Genomic DNA, 12,882 nt, shown 5'->3' on the forward strand with positions numbered 1-12,882 from the left:
ACTGTGTGTCTGTATCGCAGCACGAAAGTCGCTATTTGTTCTGTGCAGGTGAGGCAGGGAGCGAGGCAACGCAGAGCCTGCCTTCCTAGACTGGAGCGCTGTGATAATGTGATTTTCGGCAGACTTCAGAGACCACAGGCGTAGATGGAGTGCTTTACATACAAGAATGCACGCACACTAAGGTGAGTGGCGTGCAGCCAGTGGGATGAATGGCTGCGTCAGGGACTGTTCAATCATGGCAGAGTTTTTAAGTATGAGTAGTTGAAACCAAAATCGTGATAAACTTCGCATTCGGCCACACTAACCGCAGCCATCTGCAGGTGAACACTCTCACACTGGTCTGGCGCCACGCACTCCGTCCTACCCAGCAAGATTACACACTGCCTCAGCGTTACATGGCATCGCGGTGCAACGAATGAGAGCTGCATAAGACTCCACTCTTTGAGTCACCACTCTTGTCATGCACACAATGTTACACGCCGACACAAAGAAGGAGCAAATTGCAGTGGCTTTCTATAATGTTCTCGAAATCGTGGTGCATTATTCCAGTTGGCTGTTCATTATATTTGCTGTTCCTGGGTCGTTGCATTAGAGCTTTGCTGCAGCTTATTTATCTCATAATACTCACTGCTTGAACAACATTCTTCATACAATACTATGGTATTTATCAATGCTAGCGGGATCCCTGAGTAAAACAAGGCATGATAATTTAACTAATACAACGTTTAATTTAACTAATACAACGTTTGATTATGTATACTTAGGAGGAGGAGGAGGAGGAGGAGGAGGAGGAGGAGGAGGAGGAGGAGGAGGAGGAGGAGGAAGGAAGGAGGTGTAGAGGACCCACTCCCTTCTCACTCTCCCTCTCACTATCACCCTCACTGTCACATCTCCACTTCTCCTCTCTCACACCTCTTACTTCTCCCCTTGTCTCTCTCTCTCAGTCATTTTTTTTATCCAAATCCGTGACCTACCCACTCACTCTCACTCTCACATCTCCATCTCTCTTCCTCTCTCACACCTCTCTCACTTCTCCCTTTCTCTCTCTTTCTTCCGACTTTTTAATCCAAATCTGTCATCTACCCACTCCCCTCTTACTCTCACTCTTATTCTCACATGTCCATCTTTCTCCGTATCCACGGTCTTTGACAAAATGTGTGGATGTGATATATAATTATAAAAATAAATCATAAGCCTTTACCATGTGTTGTTGTCCACACTATACTACAACGCGGCCGCTCCTCAGGAAATATGCGGGAATAAGCTGGGGCGTCCATTCATACTGTGCTCCAGTTGTCGTTATGACCAGCTCCCTCCTTGAACCTCTAAGGGTAAGCTAAGTGATGAGGGCGGGCTGGGGAAATACCTGCACGGGTCATCCCCTTCCAGGTGGACCCAGGCGGCGAATGCACCAACAGCCGCGCCACGCTCTCCCACGCCCCACCCTACGCCCTCCCACGCGCACTGCACACCTAGTTATTTACTTAATCGATATCACCTCTTACGTTCTTGATTTAATTACATACTGTCAAACCTTTCCCTCTCAATGCACAGAAATGCACTGGCGACGCAGTGCTACTTCAATTACATTTATAAACGCAATGGTACACTGTGTACGTGGAGGAATGTGTGCGTTGTGCTGTCAAGTGCTGATGTGTGTGTTGCGTGGGTGGCACACATGAAGCCCGTGCTGGAGTGTGTGGGCGGCAGTAATGGTGATGATTCCCTCTGACCCACAATGCCGCCTGGTGGCCGCCTCATCCTCGAGACACTGGCACCACGACGCGCCATTTTGAGCTACAGGGAGATGTGCAGCACGTGTCCTGCCCCAGCAAGCCGTGAATGTGCCCCGATGTCCTCACTGTGCTCCCTGAACGAGCCACACGCGACCCACGCAGCCACGTGACCGTCAGTTGCGCAACCCGCATTGGAGGCAGGTTACATGTTTTCCCTTTGTTACAAAAAAAGACTAACATGGAAATAACATAAAATACACTCATGAAGTGACGGGAAATCTGTATGCATTGTGAAGATCTTTTTTTCCAGAGAGAGAGAGAGAGAGAGAGAGAGAGAGAGAGAGAGAGTCTTAAGAAAGAAACAACTGAGAACCTGAACCACAAAACATCATTGTATCATTAAAATGATATGTTAACCATCTATTATTTATTTATACAATATATTTTTGTTATCTGTGTTAAAGAAAATGTAAGTTGTGTTCTATTGGAATAGGAGAAGTTTGGTACGCTTCTTTGTGGTGTTTTGTTTCACCCACTACCTGTGAACATGGTCGGCCTGGCGGGTTGTCTAAGCCGGCCCACCAATGTACTGTGGGTTGTTGTGTTGGGTAGTCCTCTGTGCTACAGGTTAGTTGTGTTTATTTATATACCTCGTGCTGTGAATTAGTATACTGTGGTGAAGATTACAAGCAAAGGATGTGTTTAGTAGCTAAGGTAATACAAGTGATATTATTGTTTGCCAGACGGAGAATGTAGGGACGCCCTGGACCTCATGTCGGTTGGTGTGTTGGTTGGTCCTCCGTGCTAGGTTAGTTGTGTTTATTTACCCGTCATGTGCTGTGATTAGTATAATTTGGTGAAGGTTACAAAATTAGGATGTATTAGTAAGATAGGGTAATGTACAAGGGATATATTGTTGCCAGACAGAGTTGTGAGGACGCCCTGGACTGGATGATAGTTGGGGTGACATGTCAGGTGTGCTACGGGGATTCGAAGAGCGTCAGTGTGGGCCACTGAAGTGAGTACATTATGGGAATTTATTGAGTATTATGAGTGATATACACGTGAAGTTTAGTTGGATTTTGTATACTGATTGTTGCTTTATTTTTATATTTGGGATATGATTGTAACGGATGTCAGAATCTCTACATGAAGTGTTATTTTCTTGGTACCATTGTGAGGGATTGAATTGGGTGTACTATGATATGTGGATGTGTATTGATTTGCCCATGTTTGCAGGTCGAAACACTTCAAGCAATAAACACCTGTTACGATTTGTGGTTTATTACACATTTGGAATCCCCAACATTTCGACTTCAACCACAATGGGCTGGCAAGAGGAGATGGAATTGTTAAAGAGGAAGAGGGCCATTGCCAAGGGGAAATTCACAAGAAAGGTGACCCTGCTGGATGAGGGTGTACGGGAAGGTGAGCCAGTATCAGTATTGAAGAATAACTATGAACAGATTTCTGAGGCCTTTCAACACCTAGAAGACAGTAATGATGTGATATTAAAATATGTGTGTGATAATAAATTAGAAGACAAGTTAGTTAAGGAGGCTGAAGAATACATGATAGATTGTGAAAGAATCATGAAGAAAAGACTAACAGAAATTAGTAGCATTGAAAACATGCAGAACAGTGTCAAGCCTAAAGTAAAGATAAAGGCATTTGAGCCTCCTAAATTTGATGGGAATTTAAGAGAGTATCCTCGTTTTAAGGAGGACTTTAAAAATCTAGTCAAAAGTGTGTATGGTGAAGATGCGTATGCATTGAAAATGTGTCTCAGTGGTGATGCCCTTCAGACTGTCAGAGGTGCAGAAGGTAATTATGAAGAGATGTTTGAAAGGTTAGATGACAAGTTTGGAAATGCGAGAAAGGTGGTGGACTTGGTAATAAGTGACCTTAGGGCTTTGAAAAGGATCAATGAAGGTGATACCAAAGGATTTATAAGGATGGTGGATCAGGTGGAACAGTGTTGGCTAGATTTGAAAAATATAAACTTGAATGAGGAATTTAATATTGCTAATGTAGTCAGTCATATTGAGAAGGTGTTGCCCACACTTCAGAAGAGGGAGTGGGTAATAAAGGCAGAAGAAGTATCTGCTACTAGTGATCTCTTTCCCACTTTATTGAAATTTTTGCAAAGGGAGAGAAAGGTATTGGAGTATATGAATTCTAGTGTCAGATCTACTGGCGGTGATAGAAGTTCAGTACATCATGTAAATAATTCAGCTGACAAGGTCATGGAGTCAGATCTGGTAACACTAATAAAACAAATGAAGGAAGAGCAACAACTAAAGAATAAAGATTTAGAGTCATGTATTGTAAATTTGACGGAGATGGTGAAAGGTACCCACTTGAAGACTGGAAATAATGAGGGAGGATGCTGGATTCACAATTCCAGGAACCATGATACTCTTGATTGTTATAAATTTAAGAATCTCAGCAACAAGGAGAGGTTTGAGTTAGCTAGAAGCAATGGAATATGTTTTAAATGCTTAAAGGGATATCATCAGGCATGGAATTGTAATACAAACAAGTTGTGTGATGTCAGGATCAGGGGTCAAGGTGTGTGTAACCGTCATCATCATCCACTGGTGCATTTTGAACAGGAAGAAGGTGCTAGTCATAATACAGTATCTGCAAACACTCTGAACACCTTATTGAATATCAGTACTGTGTACAGTAACACTCAACCTATAACAGTACTGTGGGATTCAGGTTCTGACATAACCTTGGTGACACACAGTATGGCAGAAAAACTAAGTTTGAAGGGTAAGGATGTGAATTTATCCATGATCAAGGTTGGCAATGTAATTGAACATCATTCTACCAAAGAATATTGCATACCACTGATTGATAGGACTGGGCATGTATGGGAAATTAATGCCATTGGTATAGAGGAAATATCTGCTAAAATCAATGAAATTAATGTGTCAGGAGTTAAGGAGTTATTTGTAGGAGTATCAAACCATGATATTAATTGCCCTTGTGGTGAGATTGACATGCTGATTGGGGCCAATTACAGTGAATTATTGCCTAAAGTTGTTCAGACTAATGAAGGTCTTCAATTGCTAGAGAATCCATTTGGATTCAGTATACGTGGCAGACACAGCAAAATAACAGCCTCAGGGAGCACGACTAACCATGTGATTGTGAGAACTCACAAGGTGTCAAGCTCAATAAGCCTCAATGAGATCAAGGTAGAACCTACAGATAAACTTAAGTCACAATTAGATAAATTCTTTGCTTTAGAGGAGAGTGGGGTGCAGTGTGACACAAGATGCCTTAAATGCCTGTGTAAGGGTTGTCCTGTAAGTGACTGTGTCAATATTAAGGAAGAAAGAGAACTGAAATTGATTGAGGAGGGATTAGTATATCATGAAGAAGGGAAGTATTGGACAGCAAGCTATCCTTGGATAAGGGACCCGAGACATCTTAAGAACAATGTAAAAGTGGCCGTGGCTAGATTAAAAACTACAGAAAATAGACTGAAAATATTGGATATCCAGTATGCCCAGAGTTATCACAATGAAATCAAAGACATGGTGAAAAGGGGGGTAGCGAGACAATTAAGTGAAGAGGAAATGCAGTCATACAATGGCCCAATTCACTACATTTCCCATCATGAAGTATTGAAACCAGATTCTGCTTCAACACCTCTGCATATTGTATTTAACTCATCTTCATCATACATGGGACAAAAACTTAATGATTTTTGGGCAAAAGGGCCAGTTGTTCTTAACAACATGATTGGAGTCTTGCTAAGATTTAGACAGGAAAGGGTTGCCATAACTGGTGATATATCAAAAATGTATCATTCTGTGAAAATCAACACACTGGACCAACACACACACCGATTTCTTTGGAGAGATTTAAACAGTAACAGACCACCTGATCACTATGCCCTGACCTCAGTGACTTTCGGGGATAGGCCAAGTGGGACCATAGCTGTGCTAGCATTAAGGCATACTACAGAAAAATTTGGTAAAGGAGATCCTGAAGTTTATAACATGATTGTAAACAACACATATGTTGATGATATTCTCTATTCCATTGATACGGTAGAAAAGGCTTTTGATTTGATACAAAGAGCAGAACATGTAATATCTCTTGGAAACTTTCATGTGAAGCATTGGATAGTAAGTGGGCAACATGAGAACCATAGTATCAACATCATGGAATCTGACAATGAGAAAATTCTAGGGCTCAAGTGGAATCCCAAGGATGATAATTTCTCTTTTAATGTTAAGGTAAATTTCTCTCCTAAAGTTAAAAAGATCCGGAGTGGTCCAAACTGGGATCATAGAGAGATTAAGCCAAACTTCCCTGAGGTGCTAACTCGCAGAAGGATACTAAGTCAAGTGGCATCCTTCTATGATCCATTGGGGTTAGCTGTACCAGTTGTGTTGAGAGCAAAAATTTTGATGAGATCTATGATCTCAAAATGTGATCCAAATAAGAGAGTGGAATGGGATGAACCATTAGATGCCGATATTGTAAATGAATGGAAATGTTTTTTCACTGATTTGTATGGAGTAGAAAACTGCACATTTAAGAGACCTCTGAAACCAGCCAATGCATCAGGTAAACCCATACTTGTGATCTTCTCTGATGGCAGCACACAAGCGTATGGAGCATGTGCGTATGTTAGATGGCAGACTGATGACAACAAATTTCAGACTAATTTGATCATGGCTAAAAACAAAATAGCACCTATGAGACAATTGACCATTCCTCGTCTAGAACTTTGTGGAGCTCTTTTGTCAGCTAGATTAAGAGAAACTATAGTGAGAGAATGCAACTGGGAATTTGAATCCATATTCCATATTGTAGATTCATCTATTGTCAGAGATCAGATTCAAAAGGAATTGCATGGGTTCCGGCCCTTTGTGGCTGTCCGCATAGCAGAAATACAACTGAAAACAAATCTAAAGGATTGGTGGTGGGTGGACACAGTTCAGAATGTGGCAGATTTAACTTCTAGACCATGCACTTCAGATAAGATTAAGGAGGATTCAACTTGGCAACATGGGCCTGAATTTTTGAGATTGCCAATTTCAGAATGGCCAGTTAAACAACAATGTGCAGATCACTTACCGGATAGAATAGGCATTACTATGACAGTTGCTAAAGGACATCTGAGAAATTTAAGCATGATTAATGTGAAAGGATTTAGCAAATATGAAACTTTGTCGAGAGTTACATGTAGGATAATGTCTATATTCAAACATAAATCCTTAAAAGCTGTGCTGAAGGAGCCTACGTCTGAGGAAATGGAAGAAGCAGAAGTACTGTGGGTAAAAACCATGCAAAGTAACATGACTAACTGGCAAGACAGATACAGAAGGTTAGGCCCCATAATGACAGACAATGGAGTAATTTTAGTGGGTCAAAGAATATCAAAATGGTTAAAGGAAAACTGGAATCAAGATCACTTCATGTTGATACCAGCTAACCACCCAGTTACTAGACTGTATGTGTCCAGCTTACATAGTAGAGATCATGCAGGTATTGAAACCACCTTGGCCAAGTTACAGAGTAAGTTTTGGGTGCCGGGAGCCAGGAAATTAATAAAGTCAATTAAAGATAAATGTGTCACATGTAGAAAACTCTCAAAACAAACTGAGAACCAGTGTATGGGTCAGGTGTTAGAAGAAAGAATGAAGCCAACTCCACCATTCTATCATACTGCTGTCGATTTGTTTGGACCATTCAATATTAAGGACACTGTTAAAAGGAGAACTCATGGTAAGGTATATGGGGTAATATTCAACTGCTTAGTTACTAGGGCAGTTTATGTAGATTTGGCAGAAGGATATAGTGCAAGTGATTTCATGGCAACTTATCAAAGATTCATCTCAGTCAGGGGTGCACCCAGAATACTGTATTCTGACAGAGGGAGCCAGCTGATAGCAGCTGGAAAGAATATTGAAAGAATTGGAAAAAATGAAGGAGTTACTTGGAAATATAATAGACCTAGTGATGCACCATGGTACAATGGTGCCAGTGAATCCCTTATCAAATCAGTGAAAAGAAATCTTTGTATTGCAATTGGGGATTCAGTATTAACTTTTGGTGAACTTCAGACAGCCTTATTTAATGTAGCCAGTATGATGAATGAAAGACCCATAGGGGTAAAACCTTGCTTTAATTTAGAACTTGGTAATTACCTCTGCCCTAATGATCTATTGCTTGGACGAGCTAGTGTAAAATGTCCACAGGGAATATATGATTCAGATGGAGACCATAAAAGAAGATTAGAGTTTATTCAGAAAATTGTTGAATCATTTTGGAGAAAATGGCAGAGAGATTTCTTTCCAACGATGGTAGTAAGACAAAAATGGCACACCAATAGGAGAAATGTAAGAGTGGGTGATGTGGTTTTAGTTCAAGATGCTAATGCAGTTAGAGGTACCTGGAAATTAGCTCAAGTAATAAAGGCAGATCCAGGTCGTGATGGTGCTGTAAGAGATGTAGACTTAAGGTATAAGATAGTCAAGGAAGGTAAAGGATATGATGGGGTGACAGACAAAGTCATGAGTAGGTCAGTGCATAGGTTAATAGTGTTATTACCTAAGGAAGAACAAGAGTGATGATGAGCGTGTAGGATCATTATAGATATGATTTATCTACATGTACCAAAGCATTCTATGTACTACCTGTGTATATTGTATGTTCACTTTGGTCGGGGTGGAGTGTATCATTAAAATGATATGTTAACCATCTATTATTAACCATTAAAATCACCCTGGAGTCGAGGCATTAAAGTGGTGGGGAAACTGAGTCAAAAATTACCTCTCGCGGCAACAGTAAGTATTCCAGGTCTATTCTGCCTTTATTCCGGCCTCGCTCTTCACCTGCACCGCCCGGGTCCAAAAGAGGAGAGATTAACGCAGCGGAAAAATGTATTATTTTCTTTTTAGAGAAACGCTGCTCAGGGGAGACATTAAAGTGTCTTCAAATGCTGGCACGGTCTTAAGAGTGTTCAAGCAACTCGAGTATCTTTCCTTATCCTCATTTCAGGAAAGAAAAGTAAAAATTAAGTTAAGGCGACCAAAACTTTTATTTTTATTTTACTTGTTATGAGCGATTTCGCCTAAGAGAGAGACAGCACTTAAATTATGTAGCATTGTGCTGCGTAAATCAAGAACGCCTCGGCCACACAGCTGACCATCGGTGCCTTCTGACAAACAGGGATGCGTTAACTTCATCTACTAGTATATTTTATAAAAATAATAAATAAAAATATCATATACAGTACTATATTATGCATTGATTAGTTTGGGGCCTCAGGAATGTTTGTTGTGTGTCACCTATTTATATTTGCAACGTACGCACTCCTAGAACACAGCAAGGATAAAAGAAGCAAGATTGGAATACGTTCGTGCACAAAGTTTCCCTTCATATCTTCCTCCCAAGCAGAAGCAAGTCAAGGACACAATTGCGCGAGTTTGCTACACTTGCACCCACTAAAAGTAAGGGAGGAAGATGTGGAAGCTCCAGATGCCATCTATTACAAATCCCGGTAGTGATCACAGCCAGACATATGAATAAACAAACTGTCTTGGTGTGGAAGATGAAATGAGGTCTGTGGTGGGCGGTGGCAGAGATCTGCCTCTGCCTCACACTCTCCCACGCCTCAGCTGGCCAGCGTCTTCACATAATATTAGTGAGGAATCTTGAGGGTTTGGCGGCGCATCTATTGACATCCTGGCCGGCTGGCGGGGCAATATATTCTGCTTCATATCGCATCTCTAGCTGGAGTATCTTAAAGCCATACGTCTCCGGCACACGTTTCCGATAACTTGGCGATGAGCGGAGGAGCAAATCACCTCCCAGGCCCCTCGCCCCCTCCCATGCCCCTACTGCCACTGCCATTCACCACGTTGCCATTCGTGCCACGGGTCATCAGGCGTCGCTATGTCACGCCTCGCCGCCTCCTGCCGCTCAACGCACAGGCTTTGAATAAGACGTGGGTGATAAGACGCAAGGGTGTTGCGGAATGCGCCGGTGGTGGTGGGCGCCTGCAGCTTTTGGTATTCAGCTAAATCATCATGTATATCAACACGCAAGGTGAATGACAGGATATTTACCCTGATGGTGATGCTAAAGGTCATCTAATAAAGATTTTTTACCCGTGCTGGTGGAAGCGTCAAAGTTTTTGGGAATGAAAGAACACCTCTCCTTACACACACACACACACACACACACGCACACACACACACACACTTACACATACACATACACACACACACACACAGACACACACACACACACACACACACACACACACACACACACACACTCACAGACACACACACACACACACACACACACATCTCTTGAAAGGCCTCTAATGGTATCATAAACATCCTAATTTGACTGAATACTCCCAGGACATCACCGAGAGATCTTCGGCCAATCAATCAATCAATCAATCAATCAATACATAGAGATAAGAGGAGGAAGGAACTAGTCTTACTCTCCTTACCGTACACAGTGAGGGTGACGAGGGTGGAGCGGGTGGACGACATTTCAAAGTCCACCCGGCACTTGTAGGTGGCGGTGTCGGAGCCTTGCGCTGGGTCAAGAGTGAGACGCGCCCCGCTCGGGTCAGGCTTCAGGCACGTCCGCATGCTGGGATCAGTCAACTCCTTGCGCTCTTCACCCTCCCGCAGGTCCTGTCTGTCAAAGGCACCAAAGGAAACACTTCACCTCCAGCCACTGCTATACTGCTACACCACGCAAAACACTGGGGCGCTCTCTCTCTCTCTCTCTCTCTCTCTAAAACGTCCCCTGAGAATCGTGGACTATCGCCTGGGAAAACATTTGAGCATCTTTGTTACCGCAATCTTAATTACACTTTAAAAGTTCAAGAAATTTTGAAGAATAAGTGATATACTTTTTTTTATGCTTAAGAGGCTGGTTATGGATCTACAGTACACACACACACACACACACACACACACACACACACACACACACACACACACAAACATATAAATCGAGATATTTTTTTTCACAATTCACGAAGGTAAAAGAGGATCTGTGTTGTAGCTTTACAAAAAATAATAATTCCACGATAAGGTCGCGGGCGTGGGAATGACCGCCTCCCCTCCCACCCACCCACTTGAGTATGCACGGCCACACAAATTACAACTCGTCACCAAATTACTTAACTAAACAAGGCGTTTCCTCAACACTTCCTAAACTCATAAACATTTCGGATCGATGTTTTGCTTTTTTTGTGCCATAACTGTTGCCACACCAGCTTTGTGCAGTGCAGTGAGTGGGCGTGGCAGATCTCACACCGCCATGTTCCCTCGCCATCCATCACTCTGGTCGCTCATTACTCAGCTAGACATCGCCCCCCGCCCAGGCACCAGCAGTGTGGTGGTGGTGGTGGTGGTGGTGGTGGTGGTGGTGGCCCTGAAGGGGGCAGCACACCACGCAACACCCAGGACAGCTTTGGGTATTGCCTGAGTCAAGTGTCAGTGCTGTGTCGTTGTCAGAATTAATGGTTTGTGGGGATAAAAATGAAAAAAAGAGCAAGTGAGACTTTGAAATGCAGCACGATAATTAAAATTATAATCTCAACAGTCCATTGGGAGAGAGAGAGAGAGAGAGAGAGAGAGAGAGAGAGAGAGAGATACAAGATATTTTATTGGCCCCTTAGAAAAACATTCATATACAAATATGTACAATTTTATAGCCTATGGTCCGATAAGCCGAAGCTTTACTACGGACCATCTACTATTTGTAAATTGAGCAGGTACATGTGATGTGGGTCATTGTCTATTAAAATAATATAAATTGTAGAAAATGATAATAATAATAATAATAATAATAATAATAATAATAATAATAATATAAATGATAATAATAATAATAATAATATAAATAATAATAATAATATAAATAATAATAATAATATAAATAATAATAATAATAATAATAATAATAATAATAATATAGATAATAATAATAATTATATAAATAATAATAATAATAACATAAATAATAATAATAATATAAATAATAATAATAATAATAATAATAATAATAATGATATAAATAATAGTAATAATAATATAAATAATAATAATAATAATAATAATAATAATAATAATAATAATAATAATAATAATACCATAAAAGTAATATTAATAACAATAATAGTATTAACAATAATACTAACAACATACATTGATATATAGGGTAATAACAAATGAATAAGTGTAGTGCACTGAAATCACTAGACACAAGTTATAGTTATTGTCATTGCTGGGTGTTATGAAGAAGTGTTGTTTTCATTTTTTTGTTAAAAGTGTCCTGTTGGGTGATGCCTTTAATATCCTGTGGCAGTGTGTTCCAGAGCCTGCTGCCCCGCACCAGGACACTCTGCTGTGCATGGTCGGTGCGGCACAGCGGAATACGGAGGTTTTCTCTGTTTCTTGCTATTGGTTGGAAGCCACAGTGTACAGGGAAGGAATTTAGCGATGCATGTACAAATGAAATGGTCTGTAATGTTATGATGTCATGGAGCTTAAGTATTTTGTGTTCAGTGAAGAGAGAAGTGTGATCATAACGGTGACGGTAGAACATAATACGAAGCATTTTCTTCTGTGTGAGAAAGAGACTGTTAATTAAAGTTTTAAATGCTCCACCCCACACAGCACAACAATACAACAAATGTGGATATACCGTTGATATGTAAATCAATTTTATAGATTCAATGGGCAGCTGATTCTTTATTCTATACAATAGACCTGTTATTTTACTAAGTTTGGTTGGATCACCTGAAGATCCGCCACCCCACAGGGATCACCTGAAGATCCGCCACCCCAGATTGTCTCACCTGAAGATCCGCCACCCCAGACTCTCTCACTTGGTTAGGTTAGGTTAGGTTAGGTTAGCCTAACCTAAACTAACCTAACCTAACCTAACAATATGAACGCATTAAAAAACTGAGTGGATATAAAAAATGCAGAAAAAAGTTTACTTCATTAAAAGTATGGGATCACCTGAAGATCCGCCACCCCAGATTGTCTCACCTGAAGATCTGCCACCCCGAGTGCGGCTGGGGTGGCGGATCTTCAGGTGATCCGTTTGGTTTTCAAAGTATCAATATGAGAGTTCC

At 41.2% G+C, this 12,882-nt stretch overlaps 2 protein-coding genes across 4 annotated transcripts in view; one reads left to right on the top strand and one right to left on the bottom strand.

Annotated features, from left to right (window-relative positions):
• Positions 1 to 12,882, bottom strand: part of LOC135097510 (uncharacterized) — a 51,730-nt gene that overhangs the window by 4,556 nt on the left and 34,292 nt on the right. The window contains exon 2 of the mRNA XM_063999454.1: positions 10,234 to 10,427. Coding sequence (XP_063855524.1) covers positions 10,234 to 10,378 — 145 coding nt within the window. The 5' untranslated portion in view covers positions 10,379 to 10,427. The remainder of the gene's footprint in view (positions 1 to 10,233; positions 10,428 to 12,882) is intronic.
• LOC135097505 (uncharacterized) lies at positions 2,166 to 8,457 on the top strand. Of its 3 annotated transcripts, none has more exons than XM_063999449.1 (4): positions 2,166 to 2,363; positions 2,480 to 2,544; positions 2,660 to 2,754; positions 2,976 to 8,457. In XM_063999449.1, the coding sequence occupies exon 4, from the start codon at positions 3,062 to 3,064 to the stop codon at positions 8,333 to 8,335; it is 5,274 nt and encodes a 1,757-aa protein (XP_063855519.1). In that variant the 5' UTR covers positions 2,166 to 2,363; positions 2,480 to 2,544; positions 2,660 to 2,754; positions 2,976 to 3,061; the 3' UTR covers positions 8,336 to 8,457. The 3 variants fall into 3 exon arrangements, with proteins under 3 accessions (XP_063855519.1, XP_063855521.1, XP_063855520.1); XM_063999451.1 differs by having other exon boundaries at positions 2,664 to 2,754; XM_063999450.1 differs by lacking the exon at positions 2,166 to 2,363 and having other exon boundaries at positions 2,382 to 2,544.

Source organism: Scylla paramamosain, unplaced genomic scaffold (assembly GCF_035594125.1).
Source record: "Scylla paramamosain isolate STU-SP2022 unplaced genomic scaffold, ASM3559412v1 Contig23, whole genome shotgun sequence".
Classification (NCBI taxonomy): domain Eukaryota; kingdom Metazoa; phylum Arthropoda; class Malacostraca; order Decapoda; family Portunidae; genus Scylla; species Scylla paramamosain.